At 44.9% G+C, this 26,976-nt stretch overlaps 1 protein-coding gene across 1 annotated transcript; it reads left to right on the forward strand.

The window, feature by feature from the left end:
- The first annotated feature begins 7,855 nt into the window (after positions 1–7,855).
- Positions 7,856–25,762, forward strand: LOC129709107 (ADP-ribose pyrophosphatase, mitochondrial-like). The gene is given in 9 exon segments (XM_055655228.1): positions 7,856–8,012; positions 10,991–11,245; positions 14,346–14,450; positions 16,202–16,288; positions 18,192–18,300; positions 20,231–20,365; positions 20,367–20,375; positions 22,232–22,316; positions 22,852–25,762. Coding segments are annotated over 9 exon segments (957 nt in total). The 5' UTR covers positions 7,856–7,986; the 3' UTR covers positions 22,998–25,762.
- The last annotated feature ends 1,214 nt before the right edge of the window (positions 25,763–26,976 follow it).

Genomic DNA, 26,976 nt, shown 5'->3' on the forward strand with positions numbered 1-26,976 from the left:
TGTAAATTACAGAAAGCTGTTTGTTAAAATGAGTCAAAGAGGGGTGCCTATATACATTGTGTGAATTATGGTTCACTGGTATACCCACCAGACTATGTAAATAAAATGGGGCAATTAGGTCTCAGCCCCATTTGGGGTTAGCAATGGTGTTAGACAAGGGGGAGGGTTTGTCCCCAGTCCTTTTTAATCTTTATATTGATGATCTGTCCAAACAATTGCAAGCCTGTAATACTGGGTGCATGATTGGTAATATTATAGTGAACCATATTATGCATGCAGATGATCTTGTGGTCTTTAGTCCATCTAGCGCTGGTCTCCAACAGCTCCTTTCTATATATTCTGTGCATGGTGTGGAACATGATATTAATTATAATGCTTGTAAGAGTGCTGTTATGATCTGTAGAACCAAAGAGGATAAATGTCTAACATTTCCTGATTTTAAATTGTCTGACAATAATTTTAGTGTCTGTAATAAGGTAAAATATCTTGGGTATTTTATGACTGAACAAATGACAGATGATGAGGATATTTACAGCCAACGGCGTATGCTGTATGTACAGGCGAATATTCTCTTGCGTAAGTTTGGTGCGTGAACAGATGTGGTGAAGATGTCGCTGTTTGGAGCATATTGCACACCACTCTATACTGCACACCTGTGGTCGAACTATGGAAAGAAAAGTTTGCTGAGACTAAAGGTGTCCTATAATGATGCCATGAGAACAATGCTAAGGAAACCTAGATGGTTTAGTGCTAATAACATGTTTGTGGCTGCAGGAGTCAGTACTTTAGAAGCTATCCTAAGAAATCATATAGATAAATTAATTTGCAGGATAAATGACTCTAAAAATGTAATTATTGTGGCCGTGTCAAACATAAGGTTTAGCACTACACGCTACGAATCCCAGCTGTGGAGACACTGGTATCAGTGTCTCGTTGTAGGACATTGATCATTCTTTTTTATTCTGGATTTTAATTCATGTATTGTGTTTTTTTTAATATATAATTTACGATGCTTTTATAAGTGATATACTAGGATTTTATGATGTTTTTATGTGCAATGTATTTTTATGTAATGTTGTCCCTTGTCTGGACCTTGAGTCTGAAATAAAGTTTAATATTATTATTATTATTATTATTATTATTATTATTATTATTACTATGCTGCTAATCCACAATGTAAAATTCCAGTGAATTAATAATTTCTCATTCAGTAGGTTGAAGGATCATTGTGCAAGCTGTCAACACTGCATTGGTGGGTACACGATGCACACAACACTGCACTAGTGGTTTGCTATGTGCACAACACTGCATTTGTGGTTCATTATTTACAGTATATACACATCAGCATGTGAACATGCACTATTGAAACTGCAGTATACTATGCATGGTGAGAACACAGCACTGATGAAGCACTGGGCAGTAACACACCATGTGCTGGTGGTACAGAGTGTGTAAGTACGATACCTTATTGCTGGTACACTCTGTCTATACACAAGGCCATATTGACAGAATTTTAGTTTAGAGATACAGCACGGAAACAGGTCCTTCAGCCCACCGAGTCCACCCCGACCAGCGATCCCTGCACATTAACACTATCCTACATGGACTGGAGACAAATTACAATTATACCAAGCCAATTAGAAACATAGAAACATAGAAAATAGGTGCAGGAGTAGGCCATTCGGCCCTTCGAGCCTGCACCGCCATTCAATATGATCATGGCTGATCATCCAACTCAGTATCCTGTACCTGCCTTCTCTCCATACCCCCTGATCCCTATAGCCACAAGGGCCACATCTAACTCCCTCTTAAATATAGCCAATGAACTGGCCTCAACTGCTTTCTGTGGCAGAGAATTCCAGAGATTCACCACTCTCTGTGTGAAAATTCAACCCGCAAACCTGTACGTCTTTGGAGTGTGGGAGGAAACCGAAGATATCGGAGAAAACCCACACAGGTCATAGGGAGAACGTACAAACAACGCACAGATAAGCGCCTGTTGCCCGTTGCCGGGATCGAACCTGGGTCTCTGGTGCTGTAAGCGCTGTAAGGCAGCAACCCTGCCGCTGCGTCACCGTGCAACTTTGTATGGGTATTAATAACTTTATCGTTGGTGGTAAATATGAATATTTGATCAGCTGTCCATTATACTTGTTCTCAGTCTTTTTTTACAGAACAATCAATAAACTGATTAGAATGATAATAATTAATCTATGCATATCGGGTTTCACATCTCAAAGTGCATCATAATCAATGTACTAATCAATGACATATTTTGGTATAAGACCCTGGGAGAAATGCAGCACAGTGCACCATGACACAGTAAAATACTCCCTCAGTACAACACCCCCTCAGTAAAATACTACCTTAGGACTAAAGTCCTTCAATAAAATACTCGCTCAGAACATCAGTCCCTCAGTTAAATTCTCCCACAGGACAACGGTCCCTCAGTACAACAGTCTCTCAGTAAAATACTATCTCAACCACTAATGTTACATGAATCCCACATTCTGATTAGTTCCCCCATATTCCACCATTCATCTACGCACTAGGAACAATGGCCCCGTAGCAGAAGCGTCCATGTCGCAGGGACAATTTACAGCGAGTGAATAACCTACCAGCTCACAGATCTTTGGGATGTGGGAGGAATCTGGGCAACCAGGGGAAACTTAACACAGACACAAAAAGCTGGAGTAACTCAGCGGGTCAGGCAGCATCTCTGGAGAAAAGGAATAGTGACGTTTCGGGACGAGACCCTTCTTCAGACAGAGTCAAGGGGAGAGGGGAATGAGAGATATAGACGGCGTTACAGGGAGAAATCTATAAGGTAATATCCATCACCTCCAACGTGATCCCACCACCAGTCACATCTTGCTGCTGCTGGTGCCAACGATGGCTGCCACGGTGTACTGCTCATATCTTTAATCAATAATGTTTTATTATTAATGTTGAATGTTTTATGTGTCATTCCTAACTGTCACTGTATGTCATGTTGTCACTTGTGGGCAGAGCACCAAGGCAAATTCCTTGTATGTGAATACTTGGCCAATAAAATTATTCACTCATTCATTCATTTCCACCCCTTTCCACCTTCTGCAGAGACTGTTCCCTCCGCAACTCCTTGCATTCCGCCCATCCTTCCCCATCGAATCCACCCCCTCCCCAGGCACTTTCCCCTGGAACCACTGAAGATGTAACATCTGTCCCTATACCTACTCCCACACCTCCATCCAGGGACCCCAGCAGTCCTTTCAGGTGAGACAAGAGATTCATGTGCACTGTCTCTAACATCAGATATTGCATCTGGTCTTCCCGAAGACCGTGTTGCCGAACTCAGGCTTGGTGTGCCAAGGTCTACTCGTTTTCTTGGTTGCTAACCATTTTTTACTCCGCTTCCCACTCCCAACCTGACCATTCTGACCTGGGCCTCCTTCATTGCCAGGGTGAGGCCACACACACACACACTGGAGGAACGGTATCTCAACTTCCACTTGGGTAGCTTACAACACAATGGTATCAACTTTGTATTCTCCAGTTTTAGGTAACTAAACATTTTCCACCCTCCCCCTTCTTCCCTCAGCCCCCCTTGCTTCCCCCCACCCCCTCTCTACCCTGTGCCCCATCTGGACTTGCACCTATCTCTCCCCTCCCCCTCCCCCTCCCCCTCACATTCCTTCATCTAACTTCACAATTTGCCCTTCAATTCTTTTGCCTCACACCTTCTCTGGTCTTTGACCAGCCATCTATTTATCATAAACCCCCCTCACCTGTAGGCACCTGCTACCTGCCAGGGTTTGTCCTGCCTCTCCTCTCCTCTAGCTTTCTTCCCCCCGCACAATGAGTCTGAAGAAGGGTCCTGACCCGAAACATCACCTATCTACATTCTCCAGAGATGTTGCCTGATCCGCTGAGATATTCCAGCATTCTTTGTCATCAAACTTTGTCTGACCACTTGCAATTCAGTAAGCCTTTCTTAATTTAGGAGATGAATCTTATATCTCCATATGGACTCACCGATGTTTTATACAAAGCATAATTTCCCAACATTTGTACTCAGGTCCCCCTCACAATAATTGATAATGTTCTGTTGTCCCAATGACCTGCCCAGATGCCACTAACCACTGAGCTCATCAAACTCCATCATTGACCCGATACCCCGAACCAGCAACCTGATTCGCAACCATTGACACTCACAGTAACCACCGACCTAACTCCTTGATTCATGGCTCCTCCCCAAGACCACCATCCCGATCCCCCCTGATTACTGAAACTCCCCCATTGCTTCCAATGCCTCCGCCAAACTAACAAACCCACCCCTTGTAACCAACTCGACCAACTGTTGCCCTGACCTGCCAGACCATCAATCACCCCCAACCCATTACACTTGCCTTCAACTCCTGACAGAGGCATCACAGCATGCAGCTGATAGCGCCACTGCCTCACAGCGCCAGAGACCCAGGTTTGATCCTGGATTCCAGTGCTGTATGCGTGGAGTCAGCACGTCCTCCCATGTAGGTTTCCTCCGGTGCTCCGATTGCCTGCTATATCCCAAAGATACTTGGTGTTGATAGGTTCGAAGACAGACACAAAACGCTGGAGTAACTCAGCGGGACAGGCAGGAGAGAAGGAATGGGTGACGTTTGGGTCAAGACCCTTATTCAGGTTAGTTGGCCATTTCAAATTGCCCTGATTAGGTAGGTGAATGGCAGGATCCGGGGAGTGTTGATGAGGATTAGAGGAGGATTACAAATGGGATTAATGTGCATAAATGAGTTGTTGAAGGTCAGCATAGACCCAATGGGCTGAAGGGCCTGTCCCACGCTATATCTCTCAATGACTCGATTAGTTTATCACTCCTTAACTGACCTCTCAACTATTTATCCTGCCCCCTTACCCCATAATCTATAAACCAGCTCTGCCCACTCAAACGAACAATCCAACCCTCGACTGACCAATCCTCCACCTATCACTCAGCCATCACACCTTAATCTACCAATCCCAGCAATAATGGTGGTGCAGCGGTAGAATTGTTGCCTTACAGCGCATGCAGCGCCGAAGATCTGGGATCGATCTCGATCTCGACTACGGTTGCTGCCTGCACGGAGTTTGTACGTTCTCCCCGTGACCGCGTGGGTTTTCTCTGAGATCTTCGGTTTCATCCCGCACTCCAAAGACGTACAGGTATGTAGGTTAATTGGCTTGGTGTACGTGTAAATTGTCCCTAGTGTGTGTAGGGTAGTGTTAATGTGCAGGCATCGCTAGTCGGCATGGACTCGGTGGGCCGAAGGGCCTGTTTCCGCGCTCCATTCCTTAACTAAACTAAACCCACCTTTCAATCCCCAACATCAGGGATTAATGGTGTGGCCTCAACCTAAAACATAACTCTTGGGTTTGTAGGTTAATTAACCTCTGTAAACTTCCCTTAGTGTGCAGGGAGTGGATGTGAAAATCGGATACCATGGAACTAGTGTGAACAGGTGATCGATGGTTGGCATGGACTCCGTGGGCTGAAGGGCCTGTTTCCATGTTGTTATCTTTCAATCAATCATATCAATTCTACTGTTTAGGAAAGAACTGCAGATGCTGGTTTGCACCGAAGATAGACACAAAATGCTGGAGTAACTCAGCGGGGCAGGCAGCATCTCTGGCGAAAATAAATAGTGAATTGAATTGAATTAAATACTTTATTGTGACGTTTCAGGTCGAAAATAAGGTTTTTGACCCAAAACATAACTAATTCCACTTCCCCAGAGATGCTGCCTGACCCACTGAGTTATTCCAGCATTTTGTTTAAAGCAATTCTCCTGTTTGGCCAAGGAGTCAGTGGGAACATTGGCCTCTTCCTGCTCCTAGTTCATAAAAACCTCATACCCACCAGATTTTTCTCACCGATACTGCCCTTTCTCCACATACCTCCATTGTACAAGCATAACTCTGTAGCACGCAGGTTCCTGGTACTGCTCTGAATCTCACAGCAATGGGGCAATGGACAGAAGCCACACACACACTGAGAAACCCTGCTTCACCAAAGGCTGATCAACACCGCCATCCAGTGGTGGCAGACTGATGTGGCAACTTCTACCAGCACCCAGAGCTTGTTCACCTACCTCTTAGCTTGAAGATCATCGCAAGATACATCACAGGATTAGTCCCCACTAAGTTATGCCTTTGCTCTGCTGCTGATGAGCTTTATAACCAATGCCTCAAGAAATCAATTGATCAGTTGGATTGCTAGATTAAAAGTTAGAGTTTTAAAGCCTCCTTCGCTGAGATTCTGTCAGCCACAAAGGGCGTCCCTCATTCTGAAGTGCATTGTGATTTCAGGGGGACATTTTGAGGCTATGAAACAACATAGGAACAATAATTTATACGCAGACCTTTATGCCTTGTGGAAGAGCACCTTATATTCCGCTTGGGTAGCTTACAACCCAACAGCAAGAATACTGAATGTTTAAGAAGGAACTGCAGATGCTGGAAAATCAAAGGTACACAAAAATGCTGGAGAAACTCAGCGGGTGCAGCAGCAGCAGCAGACTGAAGAAGGGTTGCCTATTTCCTTCGCTCCATAGATGCTGCTGCACCCACTGAGTTTCTCCAGCATTTTTGTGTACCAGCAAGAATACTGAAGATTGACACAAAGTACTGGAGTAGCTCAGTAGGTCAGGCAGCATCTCTGTAGGAAAAGGATGGATGGCATTTGGGGTCGAGACTCTTCTTCAGGGTTCCGGCCTGAAACATCACCTATCCTTTTTCTGCAGAGATTCTGCCTGACCCGCTGAGTTACTACAGCACTTTGTGTCTATCTTTGGTATAAACCAGCATCTGCAGTTCTTTGTTTCTACAAATGGAATACTGAATTCTCCAACGTTCAATAACTATCTGTCCCTCCCCTCATTGTTTCACGGGCCCACTCCCCAGCCCAGTATACACCCATTTCTCCCTCTATCCAGCCCTTCTTCAGGCAAGCTGAATTGCAATGCAAAGTCCAATTAATAATTGGTGCAATTTTCACCAGAAATGGTCTCTTGTGCAATTTACTCCAGCAGTGTTAGATCCAATTACTCATAGAGTGATACAATGTGGAAACAGGCCCTTCTGCCCAACTTATCCACACTGGCCAACATGTCCCACCTGCCCGTGTTTGGACAATTTCCCTCCAAACCTGTCCTATGCACGTACCTGCCTGTTTCTTATACGTTGGGAAAGTCCCTGCCTCAACTACCTCATCTGGCAGCTTGTTCCAAACACCCACCACCCTTTGTGTGAAAAAGTTACCCCTCAGATTCCTATTAAATCTTTTCCCCTTCACCTTAAACCTATGTCCTCTGGTCCTCAATTCACCTACTCTGGGCAATTATGTGAAACCCTTTTGCAGAACAAACTGTGATCAGCAATACACGGTGTGGAGGATGTGGAAGTGAATACACCAGAGGAATTAATACATATTTAAGGGGAAATTATTACAGTGTCAGTTCACAATACAAAAAAAAGCAAAACATTGCCACTGCTGCAACTGACTGGTGCTGACCTGTGAACAGTCACCAAGCGTTGTTATAAATAGAGGAAAACTACAAACTGCTGGAGAAACTTGTGCTTTGTTTAAGGATTCCAGCAACTGCAGTCTCTTCTGTCTCCATTATGGGCAGAGAGTTGATTATTTAAGCGATGGTCTTTGCTTTCAGAGTAAAGCTCCTGGGACCACTTGCATCCTGGGACCACCTGCACCCTGGGACCACCTGCACCCTGGGACCACCTGCACCCTGGGACCACCTGCACCCTGGAACCACCTGCACCCTGGGACCACCTGCACCCTGGGACCACCTGCACCCTGGGACCACTTGCACCCTGAGTCTGGGCAGTCCTGCCAGGATCAAAGATGGCGGAGATAGCCATCGTCACATGACGCAGGTGCGCCCCGTGCCCAGCACCACCGAGCATGCGCGCCGGCGGGGCACCTGACGAGTTGGCAGGGTAACCGACTCCCGGATGTGGAACCTGGCGGTGGCAGCAAGGTAATGGGAATAGGGGGCTGGAAAACCGGGATGTGGAGCGGGATAGAGGGGGAGAGGGAGGGAGGGAGGGAGAGAAATGGGAGGGATAGAGGGAGAGGGGGGAGAGAAAGGGGATCGAGGGAGAGGGGGGAGAGAGAGAGATGGACAGGGACATATCTATCCATGCACTGTATACTTGTACTTATACTTATGCATCTTAAATATGTATGTCATGTTTTATACTTTGGCAATATAACCATGTTTTTTTTATCATGCCAGTAAATGTTTTTAGATTTAAATTGAATTGAGTAAGGGAGAGAGAAAGACAGAAAGAGAAAGAAAAGGGAGGGATGGAAGGAATAACAGGGAAGGAAGGAGGGAGAGATGGAGGGAGAGAGAGAGAGAGATAGATAAAGAAAGGATGGAGAAGTGGAAGGAACAAGAGAGAGGGGAGGAGGAAAGAAAGAAGGAAGGGGGAAGGGAGAGGGAGCAAGAGAGGGGAGAAATAGAAGGAACTAGGGGGAGAAGAAGAAATGGGGAAAGTAGCAGGGAAAGAAGGAAAGGGGAGAAATAGAAGGAAGTAGAGAGTGGGAAAGAAAGGGAGAAGGAAACGATGGGAGGGGCATAGTGGGTGTGGAGAAGAAAGGAAAGGGTGAGAGGTACAGAGAAGGAAGGAGAGGGAAATGAGGTGCATGAGTGGGAAACAAAAACAAGGGTGGGAGGGAGAGATGGAGGGAATAATGGAGGGAAGGAGGAAGAGGGGGAGAAATAGAAGGGAGAGAGGGAAAGAAGGTGAGAAGAAGAACACAAAAAGCTGGAGTAACTCAGCGGGTCAAGCAGCATCTCTGGAGAAAAGTAATAGGTGATGATTCGTGTCGAGACCCTTCTTCAGACAGAGTTTGGGAAAGGGAAACAAAAGATATAGACGGTGGTAGAGAGAGATATAGAACAAATGAATGAAAGATATGCAAACAGTTACAATGATCAAGGAATCAGGCCACTCATTGTTAGCTGTGAGCTAGGTGAAAACGAGTTTCAGACAATGAGACTCAACAAGATGACTTTGAAGCTCATACGACTTGGTGGGAGTGGGATAGAGAAAGGGGTTGCAGTAAGGGCTACTTGAAGTTAGAGAAATCAAGATTCCTACCGCTGGGTTGTAAGCTTGAGCAGCGGAGGCCTGAGGAAACGCATGGCCCATATGTGGTGGTAATGTAAAGTAACGAGGAAATGTTTACCTTCACAAAGACTATGTGGTGATCACTTGATGCATTGTTCTTTGTGGACAACTTGATTTGCCAGAGGGAGGTTAGGATGGGTAAGGCAAAGCCGACTTTCTTTTGCGAGGGCTTTCTCATCTCTGCTGCAGCCCTATTCTATCAGCTGTGTGCTTCAGGACTTGACTGGTAAAGATCAGAGTGGTAGATCTGAGAACTTGGTCGATTCAGAATCCAGCTAAAGATGGCATAGAGAGAAATTAAATTGAGGGTAAATTAGTGAGGAATATAAAAACACAAACAAAAAGCGTTTCTTTACATATATAAATAGGAAGCAAGAGGTTCAAGTTAATGAGACTGGTAAAATAGTTATGGGGAATGAAGAAATGGCAAAGAAGTTAAATAGATATATATCGGTCTTCACTGTAGAAATACTGTGAACATCTCATTAATGCTGAATAGTGCCTGAAGGAATTAAGTGCCATCACCATCACTAGGTATTTGGCCAATTATTGGGACTAATGATAAACACGAAATGCTGGAGTAACTCAGCGGGACAGGCAGTATCTGTGGAGAGAAGGCATGGGTGACGTTTCAGGTGGAGACCCTTCTTCAGACTTCTTCTCGACCCGACACATCACCCATTCCTTCTGTCTAGAGCTGCTGCCTGTGCTGAGTTATCCAGCATTTTGTGTCTATATATTCGGTGTATAACCGGCATCTGCAATTCCTTCCTACACAGTGTGACTAATGATTCCCTGCTCAGATAGATGGCATCCAATGATCCCAAGAGAAGTAGCCGTGGAAGTAGTACATACATTACTTGTAATCTTCCAAAAATCTGGAGAGATGCCAGGGGTTTGGAAACCTGCCAAAGTGACACTCCCATTATAAAAAGGAGGAAGCATGTCGTATTAGGCCAATTACCGTAACATCTATTGTTGGAAAGCTGTTAGGAACAAGTATTCAGGGAAAAGAAAATCATAATTCATAATCCAAATTAAACAGAATCGGTAAGGCTTCATGAAGGGGAAATCATGTCTAACAAATGTATTAGTTTTTTTGGGGAACTCTGGACCAGAGTGGATAGAATGGAGCCAGAAGAGATGTACCACCTTCTAAAAAGCCATTGACAAGGGACCTCACGATAGCTTAAATCATAAGATTAGAGCCTGTGGCATTGGAGGGAATATCAGCGTGGATAAGGCATAAAACAGCAGGTAGGTAAAGTGGCACCATATGCTGATTTATACCGAGAATGGACACAAAGTGCTGGGGTAACTCAGCAGGTCAGGCAGCATCTCTGGAGAAAAAATATGTCCTTTTGCTCCAGAGATGCTGTCTGATCCGCTGAGTTACTCCAGCACTTTGTGTCTAGCTAATCTACAAACCTGCACGCCTTTGGAATGTGGGAGAAAACCGGAGCACCCGGTTAAAACCCATGCGGTCACAGGACGATCGAACAATCTCCGTACAGACAGGACCCGTAGTCAGGATTGAACCCGGGTCTCTGGCGCTTTGAGGCAGCAATTCTACCGCTGCATCACCTTGCAGCCCTACCTCTTCATCACTCGGCTCATGTTGGTTAGAAGGAGATGACAGCTCCAAACGCCTCAAGTTAACAGTCCGACGTCAGATCATGAAATATTTTGTACCTCCTGTAAGCTCTTACAGCTCTGCCGATAAATCACATTTAAAATACACTGTTTAACAATAAATGTTTAAATATATAGTTACTCGGTTGCAATATGCTGTTTTACACATCAGTGGCTGTTTTTACAGGTTGGCTGCAGTGCAACAGTTACACCGCCGGCCTATATTTAAAGCAAATTGCGTGACGTTTGTGTCTCTCATGGAGATTGTCAAGTGCCTCCACTTGAAGGCACGCAGTGAGGTGTATCCATGTTCTGCAGTTCTCCGGTTCCCTGTCCCCGATGATAAAGTGGACTGGGCAGTCCCATGGACTAATTACAACCCAGTCGACTATACTGCCCCCGCCCTGCTGAAGCAACCATCCTGGGCAGACCTACCTTACAGGTACACTGACATAAAGAGACTGTTGTATGATTGACTTCCCTTGCGTAAAGTAGATTACGTTAGCGATACAGCATGGAAACAGGCCCTTCGACCTACCGAGTCTACGCCAACCATCTATCTTATCCCATTTGCCCATCCACTCCCTACACACTCAGCATTTTGCAATTAACCCACAAATTCACATGCCTTAGGAATGTGGGAGGACACCAGAGGAGCTCACGTGGTCACGGGGGGAAAGAACAAACTCAAGACGGACCGCACCTGAGGTCAGGATCGAACCCAGGTCACTGGCACTGTGAAGCAGCAGCTCTACCAGTTGTGCCACTCTTAAAGAAAGTATGGCCAACATGGGGCTCGAACCCATGACCCTGAGATTAAGAGCTCATGCTCTACCAACTGAGCTAACCAGGCTGCTCCTGATCTGGTCAGGCACACTGTACTCTTCTCTTCTCCAGTTAAGAAGGGCAACATGCACTTGGTTCCACTCTAATCAATCCTGTCATAGTCAAAACATATAAAGCGATAGCCTCCCTTCCTGTCATAGTGTCACCCCTACAACAGGGCTTACCCTTTGGTCTTTTTTAATAATTAATATCTTGGTGATTATCCACAGTTTCTGATGATCTGTCCACAGTTTGTTTAATCCCCTTGGTTGAGTTGCAGTTACCTCTCACTAATTATTAGGAATATCAAAACTCTTATTTTTTCCCTGTAATACCAACTCTGTATACTTTAGTCACAGTTTCACCTTTTTTTCCCAGCTCGTAGTATAAGCTGAACAGACTTTGCACTTTTCTAATTTTTAATGGTTCAATGGTGTTTTTATTGTCACATGTGAGTTGTAAACACACAGTGAAATTATTTTCTTACAGTCCAGAGGTGTATAGCCATACCCATGCACATCCCCGATTAGCAAATTAGAAATGGTGTACTGATCCCGCACGCAAGAGGCGCCTTGTCATAGCACCATTTACAAAGCACAGTCCGCCCTCTAGTTGTGAGCCGTGCCTGCTCCAGGCAAGGTGATTTCGCAACTGGATCTACTCTTTAATACAAAGCCAATCTCCACCATCTACATGACAGTTCTCTAACAATGTTCTCCAACACCCCACTCCAGTCCCAGTCCTGTTGACACCCCTTGTTATTTCCAGTATAGACTGTTCCAGTGCTGGAATTGGCAGACGGGAATATTAAATCAAGGTGGATTACTAGAGTCAGAATATAGACCAACCACAATTTTATTAAGCAGACTCCAATGGCACTCTGTGCTGATAATCCTCCAGCCACCTTCTCCCTCAGTCAGCCACATTGGCATCACTTTCTGGATTTCCTTCCCTAAATCCCTTCACCCCTCAATCTCCCTCCTTGACATCCGGTCTTTAAATCTATCTCTACTCAAACTTCTGCTTACCACTAGTATCTCCTGCTTCAGTTCAGTATGTGCATTAATGAAGTTTAGTTTAGAGACACAACATGGAAACAGGCCCTTCGGCCCATGGAGCCCACATCAGCCAGCAATCCCTGCACATTAACACTATCCGACGCACACTGGGGACAAATTTTGCATGTGCACCAAGCCAGTTAACCATCAAACCTGTACGTCTTTGGAGTGTGGGAGGAAAGCGAAGATCTCGGGGGAAACCCACGCAGGTCACGAGGAGAACGTACAAATTCCGTACAGACAAACTCCCGTTGTCAGGATCGAACCCGGGTCTCTGGCGCTGTAAAGCAGTAGCTCTACCACTATCCCGCCGAGTCGAAATGTTTTGATATATTTGAACACGTGAATATTCAGTACAAATATTATTGTTGCTGTTGTATGTCTGTCACTGAAGGGAATGCTCGAATAATTCATGGAAGGAAACAGACACCATTGTTTTTACCAAGATTATGAGAGCACTGAGTAGGAACCAGATTAAGTGAATTCAGAATGTGCCAAAATGAATATTTCTGGTTGACTCTCGATAGCATTTTCTGTGTTGATATTCCTCTTACAATCTGGCAGAGGGCAGGGTTTAAAATAAAAGATACATCATAGCAGTCACCTTCTTTGTAGCTTAGAACGCCACGTGGCACTAATCCTGCTGTAGTTTCTATCTTCTTTTTGGTTTCTGGCTGTATCTGACTGTTAAACTGACTGACTGCTGGTAACAAGCCATGTACAATTAATGACTTGATCACCAGAGCATTCCCAACATCACGTTGTTAAACACTCGTGTAACACAGGCCATCGAGCCATCAACTGAAGTGGCATATGAGAAGAAAGAACTTGTATTTATGTAAGCGATGTTCTCAACAAGACCCACCAAAGTCATTGTTTAGCTAATGAAGTACATTTGAAATAAAACAGGTCAGGAAACATCTGTAGATAGAGATACAGAGTTGATATTTCTGGTCAATTACTTTTCATTGGGATTGTTAAAAGTTAACGATATCTTTGTAGTATAGTTGCTGCTGTAAAGTAAAGAAAATGTGGGAGCTGATTTTCACACAGTATGGTTTCAGGATCAACAATGAAATGACCAGATAACCTGTCCTTTGAGCTGTTGGTTGAAGGGGCACAGGGGTGGGCTCCATCAGTCTTCAACGTCACGCAATGGGATTTTTTACAGGGTGTTGAGGGGGAAAATGGGACCTCCATGTATCATTTCATCTCAAGACTGCTCTGACGATAAATCCATTTGGCTATTGCACGGCAATGTCAGCGCACACTCCGGGAATGGGTCGGAACCTAAATATATCAGTGCAGGAGATATGTAGTACCCACTCACCCACGTACAATCTTTTAATTTGCATGCAAAGAGTGAAAAGCATCACAATAATCCTAACCAGAGTCTTCAGAGAGGAAAAGCTGAAGGTCACATCAGAGGAAACCTCTGCACAATCTATAACCACCGTCTGAATACAGTGACAATGGGCATTTGAATAAATATTATTGCTAATATATAATATGGAACATAGCAGCAAACCTGTAGTTTATGAAGCATTAGCCATACGAAACACAATAGGCACCCGTGCTCTTCCTGCACGTGAATGACTTGTCTTCTGCTCTAATGTAACTCGGCTATAACTGGACTGCCTTTCTTGTTTTCATTTACAGAGATGAAGGAGAATTGAACAAGGTGCTGAAGTTCAATCAGTTGGATGGTGACGTGGATAGAAGGTCCCATACAGGAAAATATAATCTGATAAATGGCTTCCCAAGGTGAGACTTCCTTGCTCAATGTCCACTCATGAAAATAGATGTATCCGGGGTGATGTTTATATCTGCACCATACTTTAGCCTAGCCGACCCTGATCCTCTCCTCTTCATGTGATGGAGCACAATGTATTTACCTCACTCTGTTTATGAAAAGCTGAGTGTGTTTCTAAAGTGTTAAAAGTCTGTATCTGATTTTTTTGATATCCCTTTGTTGCTTTGAGGCGTTGGTTTGGAGGCATGCTCACAGCTCCACTGTTCATATTCTTTATGTCTTTATTAAGGTGAGAGGGGCAAAGTTTAAGGAAAATTCACATTTCAGGCAATTATTTTACAGAGACGGTGGGAAGTGCCTGGAACACGCTGCCAGGGTTGGTGGTTGAGGCAGATACGATAGTGTCATTTTAGAAGCTTTTGGATAGGCATATGGTTATGCAGGGAATGGCAGGGAATATGATTATGCGCAGGTAGATAAGGGATGGTTTGGACATCACGTTCCGTACAGACAATGTGGGCCGAAGGGCCTGTTCTTGCGCTGCTATGTTCTATAACACTGGAGTGAGACATTGGGGAAATTCTGCACAATTGCCTGTTTCCAAATTATTGCAAGTTGCTAACATAACATGGCAGCTTGAGTATCCCACATATAAGAATGATTTTCTTGGGAAATTGGATAATGCAGTGAGTTTGGATGTTTCTGTTGGAAATTGTTCATTCCCCTTTCAACCGTGGGCGAGTGGGTAATACATACTGTGATAGATGTAGGTACAAGCCCCATTCCACAGGCTTGGACTGACATTGAGGTGCAATACTAAATGACCCCATTTGTCAGAGCAGTCTTGAGATGAAATGGTAAATGTAAGTCCTATTCTCCCTCTCAACTTAGTGTAACAGATCTCAGTGCTTGATGTTGAAGACCTAGAGAACCTTCTCCCATGTACTAGCTAATATTTTCAGCTTGATGAGAACAACTGAGTTTCCGCGCATTTTTGTGGGAAGGCACTGCATGATGATACTCCAACTCTATCAGAAAGGAGTGTAGCCTTGGGACTTCCCAGAAGCTGCTTTTGTGCCATTGCTGAAAGTGTCGTGATGGCAGGTCATCTCCTTGTTACTTGTAGGATAATGGAAGACCGAGCAGGTTAGTGCTGGGTAAAGAATGGATAAAAAAAACAAAGGTGTCTCAAATTTATATAGAGGTTGTAGGAAACGGAAATATCATCAGAGGTAATCAGAGCCCATAACATCAGGTTCAGTCTTGGTAAGTGGTAGGATAGGCATCTTACACATGCCTTTGGGCTGCAGTTAGGTGAATTATTCATTGATTTTAATGAATCCCCATTGAACACCAATATCAATCCATTGAATACAAATTAACAGCAATATCGACCCATTGAATACTGATTTACTACCAATCCATTGAAATGTGTCGGAAGGAGCTGCAGATGCTGGTTTACTCCGAAGATAGACACAAAATGCTGGAGTAAGTCAACGGGACCGGCAACATCTCAGGATAGAAGGAATGAATGATGTTTCGGGTCAGGACCGAAGAAGGGCCTCAACCTGAAACATCACCCATACCTTCTATCTAGAGATGCTGCCTGTATCGCTGAGTTACTCCAGCATTTTGTATCTACCAATCCATTGAATACCAACTTAATACCAATACTAATCCATTGAATACCAATTTAAACTGTCTGCCAGTTTTGGCGGAGGTACAAATAATTGGTTCACCTGCACATTATCTTATGCCTTAGGAATCCTTGTGGACGGACTGGATTAAAAGGGCGAGGACTCCTGGGAAGGTGGGGCCCGAACCATGCAGCAGACCCCATTGTGACGAGGTTTGTGCCTTATGTTTATGTGTACACAGTGTGCTGATCTCCCTCTTTTTACGATACGATAAAACTTTCTTCATCCCTGGAGGAAAGTTGGTCTGCCAATAGTCAAGTTGGTCTGCCAACACACAACAAGGTGCACGATAAAGTTGAAATTAAAATTAAATTAATAGTAAAAAAAAAATAAAAAGACAAGGGTATGTTGGCTGGCTGCCGTGTACACGACGAATGAGCACACAAACAAAGGAATGCAGGCTTATCCCCTGGGCAGAGGATTCTAAAACTAGGATGCCTCCCCCACACCGGGTCCCCCTTTGTTCTCCCACTGTCCCTCACAGCGGTTATCCCCCCCCCCCCCCCCCCCCCCCCCCCCCGCCGGGTACTCCCTAGATCTCATGGGTCCCCTTCGCCACGCCGGGGCCCACACCAGATCCCCCGCCTATCCCCGCCCCCCCCCCCCCCCCCCCCACGATCATCGACATTAACGTAAAATATCTATTCAAATATAGCAACAAAAAAAAAGAATTGCTGAGGGATTTCAGCAGATCCAACAGCATCTGCGGGAGTAAGGGGTTGTCGATGTTCTGGGTCAGGACCCTACATTGGGACTGAGAATGGAGAGAGTATAAGGGGGGGAGGGGTGAGATGGGGGCCAGTCGGCAGACCGAGGAGGGGTGAAGAATGCTGGGCTGATGGAATCAAGAGGGTCGGAATTGGCAGACGGAGGCAGGTGGATGAAAGGCAGAAACAGGCAATGAAAGAATGGGCAGACAGAGGGAGTCAGGTGGGGTGGAGCAGAGGATGAAGGCAGAGACAACTGCTGATAGGTGGCAAACAGGAACACCAAAGCTGCCAGTGTTGGAATCTGCTATGTAAGGAAGATGATATTGGGAGACATTGGGAGAGATGAAAGGCAGACGTGGAGGTAATTTGATGGGTGAAGGGTGGATGGAACCAGGAGTGAGACAAAAACAGATGATGAGGTCTGGGTGCGGGTGATGTGGGAAAATAAACTAAAATGGCATGGCACGTTGACACAGCAATTGAGTTGCTGCCTTACACGAGATGCGGGTTCGAACCTGACTACAGGTGCTGTCTTTACGGAGTTCTCCAAGCGACCACGTGGGTTTGCGTCGGGTGACATATGGGTTTGTAGGTTAATTGGGCTCACTAGGGCTCTGTACAACTGCAGAAGTACCTCTTTGCTCCTATACTCGACTCCTCTTGTTATAAAGGCCAATATGCCATTCGCTTTCTTCACTGCCTGCTGTACCTGCATGCTTACTTTCATAGATTTGTCGCATCCTTTTTCTCCAGAGATGCTGCCTGACCCGCTGAGTTACCCCAGCACTTTGTGTCTATATTCGCTTTAAACCAGCATCTGCAGTTCCTTTCTACACAGTATTTCCAGTATTCCAGTTTCCTTTTTTTTTGGCCTTTTTGTCTGTGTCGCCCTTTGACATTGGTTAAACTATTTGCTGCTACTGATGTGCCTGCTCTCAGCTAACTCAAGAAACTGGATGAAACCCAGGACTGTATGCTCTCTAGTACTTGGTACCACACCACACAGCTAGATATCCATTAGCCCTCAATCAAATGATTCTTACATATACCAGTCTGCAATGAAAACACTTTCCAAGGAGGTAGTGTCTGATTTAAGTTGTAGTTTTGAACTTGTGAGATTCTAAGAAAGAATTATTTACAACAAAGAACTTCAGAGCGTGACATTTATGCTAAAGTCAGTTTATTTTGGACTGTCGAATATGGTGAACTGTGTACATGTTGACTTCTTAAAAAAAGCTTGCATCAACACACAAGTAACCGTGACCCAGTGCATGCTGATAAATTGTTGGTGTCTTCTTTTGCTTCTCCCTGCTTTCTACCTCTACCTCTCTCTCACCTTTCACAGGTGGAAGAAGGAGAGTGGAAAAACAGTGACTCACAATTGCTCTGGGAAGCCAATCTTGCAGTTTGTGGCAATTTGTAGAAAAGACAACAAGGAATGGGCAATTCCTGGGGTAAGCACAGGAGTACTATCTACATGATTTTGGTTGCCATCAGTTAGGTTTAGAGCTGCTCTCTGGTGGCTTAATTTAATATCACCTTGGAGCATAAAATCCATACGATTTTGCAGCTGCCATTTTATTTATTTCCGCCATTTTATTATCATCCTTCCATGGTGAATGGTGGCCTATATTGTGATACAATTTCCATTATTTTAGTGTCCTCGCTCTTCACCTCGCCCCATTGCTGTTCTTCAGGTAGTTGGTGAGAATCAGCAACAATTTGACAGGACTGAAGTCTCTTTAGCCGCCCCCCACCACCCCCTACCCCCCCCCCCCCCCCTCCTCATCTACTGAGAGGGGTTTAGTGAAAGTGATCAGTAGTTGGAACCCTGCCCCATTTCTTCTGCTCAGAGCATTCAAGAACAACTGTAGCTTCTGAGAAGTTACCTTGCCTGAAGTCATGGAGTCATCGAACTGAACAGCACAGAAACAGGCCCTTCGGCCCAACTCATCCATGCCAACCAAGTTGCCTAACCGAGCCTGACCCACTTGTCTGTGCTGGGGCCATATCTCTCCGTACCTTTCCCATCTATGTCTGAGTGCCTATGTTTAAATGTCATAATTGTAGCTGCCACTTCCAATTTGTGACAACTAGTTCCATATCATCACCACCCTCTGTGAAAAATCAGCCCCTCGGGTCCTTTTAAAATCTTTTTCCCCTCACCTGAAATCTATGCCCTGTAATTTCAGAACCCCCTCCCCTATTCTGGGGGAAATATTGGCTGTTCGTGTTATCTATGCTCGCTGTGATTTTGTAAATCTCTATAAGGTTACTCCTCAGGCTCCTATGCTCCATTGAAAAAATATCCGCAGCCAATCTAGCCTCTCCTTCTAACTCCAACACTCTAAACCCCTAACATCCTCACCAACTCTGTACAGACAGCACCCATAGTCAGGATGGAACCCGGGTCACCGGCGCTGTGAGGGAACAGCGCCACCGTGCAGCCCCTCGCGCTCAGACAAGTGAAAGGATCTTCCTTTTGCTGCTGGCAAATGGACTCAATTGCTTTAGCAATCACAGACAATTTCATGCTGAATGCGCATCCTCAACACAAAGTGGCGGTTTAGAGCGTGTGCTGTATTGCTCTTCAGCCCAGTTAGTTGATGCTGATGAAGTTTCACAATCCTGTCGGTCCTACTTGCCTCCTCCTGGCCCCATCTCCCAACGCACCTTTCCTGTCCATCTACCTGTCGGAGTGGCTTTTAATTGTACCTGCCTCAACCACTTCCTCTGACAGCTTGGTCCATGTACACACTACCCTCAGATGCTTTTAAAATCTTTCCCCTCTCTCCTTAAACCTATACCCTTTTGTTTACAGGATTACAGCACTGCACAATACGAAATTGTTGTTGCCACTCCATTGGTGCATAATATATAATCATAAAAATACAGGACACAATTTAAAAACAATGTTAAAAACTAGGTATTAAAATAAGTAAGTAATCAGTACTGTACATGGTGATAGCACCTACTATGCTCCTTGGAAAAAAGACCTAGCCCATTTTGCCCCTTCTTACAACTTAAACTATCTAGACCCAGTAACATCCTTGCAAGTCATTTTACACCCTTTCCATTTAATTGGGAATATATTGGGACACTATTGGACTTGGCAATTGTCAATCTGACACTTTGTTTGAGGAATAATGTTGGGTAGAGGGGAGGAAGTTTTATGCTCCTTTGAATGTAATGTTGAATCTAAGCTTGCCATTGCTCCAGTTCAGAAAGATTGGTTTCAAACTGCCTAGCTGAAGAAAGATTCTTCTGGGTGAATTTGTATTTTTATGAGTAGCTGGGTGAATGATCTGATTCAGGACTGGAATGAAAGTAATAGTGTAACTACAAACACTTTCTAAGGCTATATTCCAATTTGTTTTCTTACAGGGAATGGTGGACCCTGGTGAGAAGGTGTCGGCCACACTCAGGAGGGAGTTTGGAGAAGAAACACTGAACTCCTTGGATCTGCCAGAAGCCGAGAGGCAGGGGGTGAAAGAGTTAATCAACTTCCTGTTTGAGGCTGGGAGAGATGGTCAGTATTACACATTTTTGATCTGCATCCGGAGGGTAAACAGACAGAGGGGGGGGGGGGGGGTGGTCTCTAATGCTCTCACAGTGTTTTATTGGAGAGCTGCATCCTCTATGGATATTGGGGATTTCATGGGACATGCTTGCATCCTATTACAGGAGGTAATGCTTTGTCAGTTTAGTTTAGAGATTCAGCGAGGAAACAGGCCCTTCGGGTCCGTGCCGACCAGCGATCACTGCATACTGACACTATCCTACACACACTAGGGACAATTTGGCTGAAGAAAGGTCTCGACCCAAATCGTCACCTATTCCGTTTCTCCAGAGATGCTACCTGACCCGATGAGTCTATTTTCGGTTCACCCTGATATTGTTAAGTCTGATCCTTTGCCGGCTCTCACTAGAGTACAGTTCCAATGGGTTCCTACCAGCAGTCACACCCTTCCCCAGCTGTCCCTGAATGCCGAGTGCCAGCGCATTCCTGAGATCACCTGGAGACTAAACGCTGGCCCAAGAAAGAACAATGTACTCAAAGCATTATCAGGCATCAAGCTTGGAACTATCTAGTTCCATCTACACCGTGTCCAAGCGTGGCAGGTGATTAAAGGAGCTATGGTTTTGCTACCTGTTAGCAGACCCGAGAGAGAGTCAAAAGCTTTTTTGTCTTATGCAACAGCAATGGGTCAATGGAATTCCCTTGATAGACACAAAAATGTTGGAGTAACTCAGCGGGTCAGACAGCATCTCTGGAAAAAAGGAATAGGTGACGTTTTGGGTCAAGATCTTCTTCAGACCCTGAAAAACAATATCCCTTATTTGTTGCAGCTTAACTAGACTATGAACACAATAACACACAAATGAATATGTGAAAGAGATGTCCATGAAATACCTGGAATGGATTGCAGACTCTGAGGTTAATGTGTCTTTCTGATACATACAAACACTGAGATTTCTGGAGAAAAAGCTCCAAAATCCATCTATATATAGCTCAGTTTGAAGAAGGGTCTCAACCCGAAACGTCACCTATTCCTTCTCTCCAGCATTTTGTGTCTATCTTCCATCTATTTATAGAAGTATATATATTGCTGGTTTATGATAATTGAGTAAGTGACTCATTGCAGAGAACAATATCCATCAATGATTCTCTCACAAACCTCGGGAGCAAGCAAGGCAGTCCCTGCACAGGAGATCCTTGTCCATAAAGAGTTTCATGTTATCCTGTAAATTGCATGTTGATTAAACATCAGCAAGAGCAGATTATTTGCAATAAATTTGGGTTTTAAGGTTAATTGCTCTGCCATCTGGGTTGTTCTGATCTGCACATCTGCCGCTCCATCCTGCTCATCCCTCTGCTCTGCCTGATATTGCTCCCTCTATTCTCACTCTCCACGTCACTGCCCTCTCCACCCTCACTCTCCACGTCACTCTGCATTCTCTACCCTCACTCTCCACATCACTCTGCACAGACTACGGGGTGGATTGCATCTTTCATAAGGATGCCGCTATAGTTGTATAATAGTTTATTTAGTATTTAAGAATATTTATTTTACCTTGTATTATGGTGTTTGTAATGTATATATAATTTTTGTAAATAGTTGATTAAAATTATTTTTGGTATATTAAAGAAAAACTCTGCGCAAACTACCCTCACTCTCCACGTCACTCTCCACCCTCACTCTCCTCTCCGTTTCTTTCCTGTCTGATCCATCCCTCACTCCACTTCCTCATACTCTCTTTCCACCTTCTCCGGTTGGTCAAGGACTGCCTTAACTACCTTGGTGCGCCAGGAGAGTAAAAACAGCAGTGGCAGAACACAAGCTGCGTACCTGTTTGAATTATCACTGATGTTCATCTGCTTAGGTATACCAAGGATATGTTGATGACCCTCGGAATACTGATAATGCCTGGATGGAAACTGTGGCCATGAATTACCATGACGAGACAGGTAATTGTTTCTTATGTGGAGATAGATACTAATGGTTGTGGTATTCAGAAGGGTCAAATATGAATGGCCTGTTTATGTTCTAGTGATGTGAGAACTCAGCCTGCCTTGTTATCCATGGAAGCTAGATCAACTTCAGGCACGTATTACTGCACTTCTGTAAGCGTGAGATGCAACCACATTTGCAGCCCTCCCTATTCTCCGAGTTTCCTTTATATTGATGGTTATTTTGAATTTATAATCATTTGTATTGCACATGCCTAAATTATTAAACTGTTGGAGACACAAGAAACTGCAGATGATGGAATGTTAAGCAAAACGCAGAGTGCTAAAGCAAGGTCTGAAGAAGGAACCTGATCCATAACGTCACTGTGCAGTACAGGACTGTACAGTGATACAGTCTGAAGAAGGGTTCCGACCCGAAACGTTACCTATTTTTCCCCAGAGTTGCTGCCGGACCCGCTGAGTTACTTACTGTAGCATTTTGTGTCTATTCTTGATTACCGTGCAGTCTTATTTGGCTTCTGTCTTGCTTCAGGTGAGAGTGTGGGAAAACTCTCCCTTCAAGCTGGGGATGATGCTGGTGCGGTGAAGTGGATGGACATCGAGAAGGAGCAGAATCTGTACGCCAGCCACACGCACTTTCTCCATCAGCTAGTAAAGGCGAAGAATGCTCACTGGTAACGCCAGGCCCTGAACATTTCCCACCCTGAGACAACCTCAGCAACCACAGCTAAAGCTTCTGTACATGAAGTTAAAGGTGGTAACTATCTATTCTTTACCAGACTCCAACACAATGAAGATCACCACAGCTAAAGGAGACTCCGAGCGAGCAGCTTTAATTCCGCTGTTTATGTTAAACTTTGGTCGGAGACATGGTTTTACATTTTGTACTTTTGTGTGACATAGATCATTTTTAGGTTCTGTTCCCCTTGTTGGGTATCCACCACATGGTGGAGTTGCTGCCTTACAGCGCTAGAGACCTGGGTTTGATCCTGATCATGTGTGCTGTCTGTATGGAGTTTGTACATTCTCCCTGTGACCTGCGTGGGTTTTCTCTCCATACTCCCACATTCAACAGACGTATAGGTTTGTGCGCTAATTGGCTTGGTAAATTTGTAAATTGACCCTAGTGTGTGTAGGATAGTGCTAGTGTGGGGATCGCTGGTCGGCATGGACTCGGTGGGCCGAAGGGCCTGTTTTCGCGTTGTATCTTTAAACTGAAAACTAAATACACTCGCACCCCATCCACAACTCCCACCATAGCATATCCCAAAACTATCCCCCACTCGGCCCCCTCCCCCACCGTGCAGAGGACAAAGCTAGCTCACAAGTTTCATCAGATCCAGGAGCTGAATTAGGCCATTTGGCACATCAGGACTACTCCGCCATTCAATCATGGTTGATCTATCTTTGGCTTCTCCAGCAGATTGTTTCCACTTTGCAGACTGATACTGGCACACCCTATGGGAGCATCAGTTTGAAATCAGTCGCTCAAATTGGAGATGAAATGGATATACCAGCACACTCCGAGCTGCAGTGTGCGCTGCAAACATCCAGTTCGAAGACAAATTCAAGTTTTGCCCTTTGGAGTTGTCGATTCCCTCGACAGTGCAGGTCATTTGGACACGTGGCTCCCAACGGTCTCAACTTTCCTCGGCTTGGCTCTGCGTTTGTGAATGACTGGTTGATGAAGATTGCTGGCAGCAGTGAATCAGAAGCTGCGATTTGTTGCATTTTGTGACTAGCAGGTCAATAAACGTTCTCCCTGTGACTGTGTGCGAGCTTACTCCAAATGCTCAGGTTTCCTCCCACATCCCAAAGATGTGCGGGTTCGTAAATCCCCACCCCCCACACCGTGTGTAAATCTGCAAGGAGTGGCTGGGATGTGGGCAGAATATATGGAATTAGTGCAAGTTGATGAATGGCTTGGACGCAACAGGCTGAAGGGCCTGTTTCATGCTGTCCGACCTAACTGCGTGGAGTGAAGTTTTAATTGGTTTGATGTTGCCAAGGTGCTGCCCGAACTGTGGGTACTTTCTGGCATCCGCAGTCACCACTTACCACCACTAGATGGTGATGTTGCCATGCACTCTCACTGTGGGGCAAAGATGAAAGTGGTCAGAGTGGAGGAGCAGCAAATTCCTTTGCTCCATAGATGCTGCCGCACCCACTGAGTTTCTCCAGCATTTTTGTCTACCTTCGATTTTTCCAGCACTTGCAGATCTTTCTTAAACGTGAGGGAAAAGTTTCTACTTTAAAGATTGAAAATCTCCACTTTGGGTTTTTGTCATTGAGGATCTGGAGTAGAGTCGTACTGTACGGAAACAGGCCCTTCGGCCCGACTAACACATGCTAACAAAGGTGCCCCATCTACTGCTAGTTTCAACTGCCTGCATTTGCCTCTTAACCCTCTAAGCCGTTCCTATCCAAATGTCGTTAAGAGTGCCTGCCTCAACTATTTATTCTGGCAGTTTGTTTAAGAAGGAACTGCAGATGCTGGAAAATCGAAGGTACACAAAAAAGCTGGAGAAACTCAGCGGGTGCAGCAGCATCTATGGAGCGAAGGAAATAGGCAACGTTGCCTATTTCCTTCGCTCCATATTTTTTCTGGCAGTTCGTTCCAGATATCCACCACCGTGAAAACGTTGCCCCTCGCGATCATATTACATTATTCCTCTGTCACCGTAAACCTATGTCCTCTGGTTCTTGAGTCCTCTACTCTGTGCGAGAGGCTCTGTTTTTCTCTGCTGATGTTTGGCAGCCTCCGGCAGAGGGTGTTCTGTGCCACAAAGGATGAGTGAGCAGCTGCTGATCTCTGATTTATCGTCCTGACCCTCTCCATCATTTTCTAAACCAATGTAAGCACCCTCGATTTAGTCAGGCTGAGAGAGAGAGAGAGAGAAAGTACTGACGCCTCACAACACGTGCACCGTGCTTACTGTATCCACTGTGAAGTGAGCCACCAGCCACGGTCCCAGAGGTCTCATTGTGTGACCTGCTGCACTGACTCGCCTGAAGCATGATACACAAGCACTTGTACATCATCCGTGACTGCGGCCCAGAGTTGCTGCCTTACAGCACCAGAGATCCTGGTTCGATCCAGACTACTAGTGCTGTCTATATGGAGTTTGTACATTCTCCCTATGACCTGCGTGGATTTTCTCCAGGATTTCAGGTTTCCTCCCGCACGCCAAACACATACAGGTTTGTAGGATAATTGTAAATTGTCCCCAGTGTGGGTGTGTGGATAGTGTTAGTGTGTGGGGAATCGCTGGTCGGGGCAGACTTGGTGAGCCGAAGGGCCTGTTCCTGCACCGTATCTCAAAATTAAACTAAAACTTAAAAAGTTGAATAATATGGGTTTGTCCTGCACTGATTGAACTACCAGCCAACTCTCAAACTGTAATGTTCTTTCATTTTCGTTATTGATTAAATAGTTCAACTTATGTCGTCTCTGGTCTCTAAGATTATTCTAAACTATTACTGTAGGTTTTGGCTTCAAGTCAAACCATGAATGTGAAGTAAATTAGTTGCATGATTCCTGGATTAGGAAAGAGAAGAATCACCCAGTCCATGCCTGCTGGATATTGTAAGGGAGAGATAGACCAGAAGGATCTAATAAGGATAATTGTGAATGACCTAAATATGATCTCCAAGCACCTTGTTGAACTGTAACCTATCAACTTCTGTCCTTTCTGTTGATCTGAAACCCACACATGTTAAGTAAATACCAAGGACTTGTTGTACAGAACCAACTAATAACTACGTTTAGTCAGTTAAATGATTTACCAGGATGTTACTAGGTCTCCAGAGTCTGATCTACAGGGAGAGGTTGAGCAGGATAGGACTCTATTCCTTGGAGCGCAGGCGGATGAGGGGTGATCTTATAGAGGTGTACAAAATCATGAGAGGATAGCTCGGGTAGATGCAATGAGTCTGGGCAAGAGATGGGGAATCGAGAACCAGTGGACATACGTTTTTAGGTGAGGGGGAAAAGATTTAATAGGATCTGAGGGGTAACCTTGTCACACAGAGGGTGGCAGATGTATGGAATGAGCTGCCAGAGGTAGTTGAGGTGGGTTCTATCGCAATGTTTAAGAAACATTTATACTCCTGCATTGATAGGACCGGTTTAGAGGGATATGGGCCAAACACAGACAGACGAGACTTGTCTAGATGGGACCTGTTGGCCGGTGTGAGCAAGGGCCTGTTTCCACACTAAGACTATGACTATGATTGAAAATAATGTAACAGAAAAATGAGTGCAGAGTTACATCTGCTCCAGTCAGTATCCTGACAAGTAAAAGCTCCCACTTTCCCTCATTCCCATGAAATGGAATAATGTTAAAATAGTGCACCCATCCTCTTTATGCCACCCCTATTAGAGCACACACCCCATGTCTGAATACCATTAATATTATTACAGTGAAAGCCCATCCCTGCAAATACTGGTAACAAAAATAGATAGAACAATATAGAAGGTATATGGTATGTTCGCCTACATCGGGCGAAGCACTGTGTATAAGCGTCCAGAAGTCATGTTGCAGCTATATAAAACTTTGGCTATGCTACATTTGGAGCATTGTGTGCCGTTCTCGTCGCCCTATTACAGGAAGTATGTGGATGCTTTGGTGAGGGGGCAAAAAGAGATTTACCAGAA

Source organism: Leucoraja erinacea, chromosome 25 (genome assembly GCF_028641065.1).
Source record: "Leucoraja erinacea ecotype New England chromosome 25, Leri_hhj_1, whole genome shotgun sequence".
NCBI classification, from domain to species: Eukaryota; Metazoa; Chordata; class Chondrichthyes; order Rajiformes; family Rajidae; genus Leucoraja; species Leucoraja erinaceus.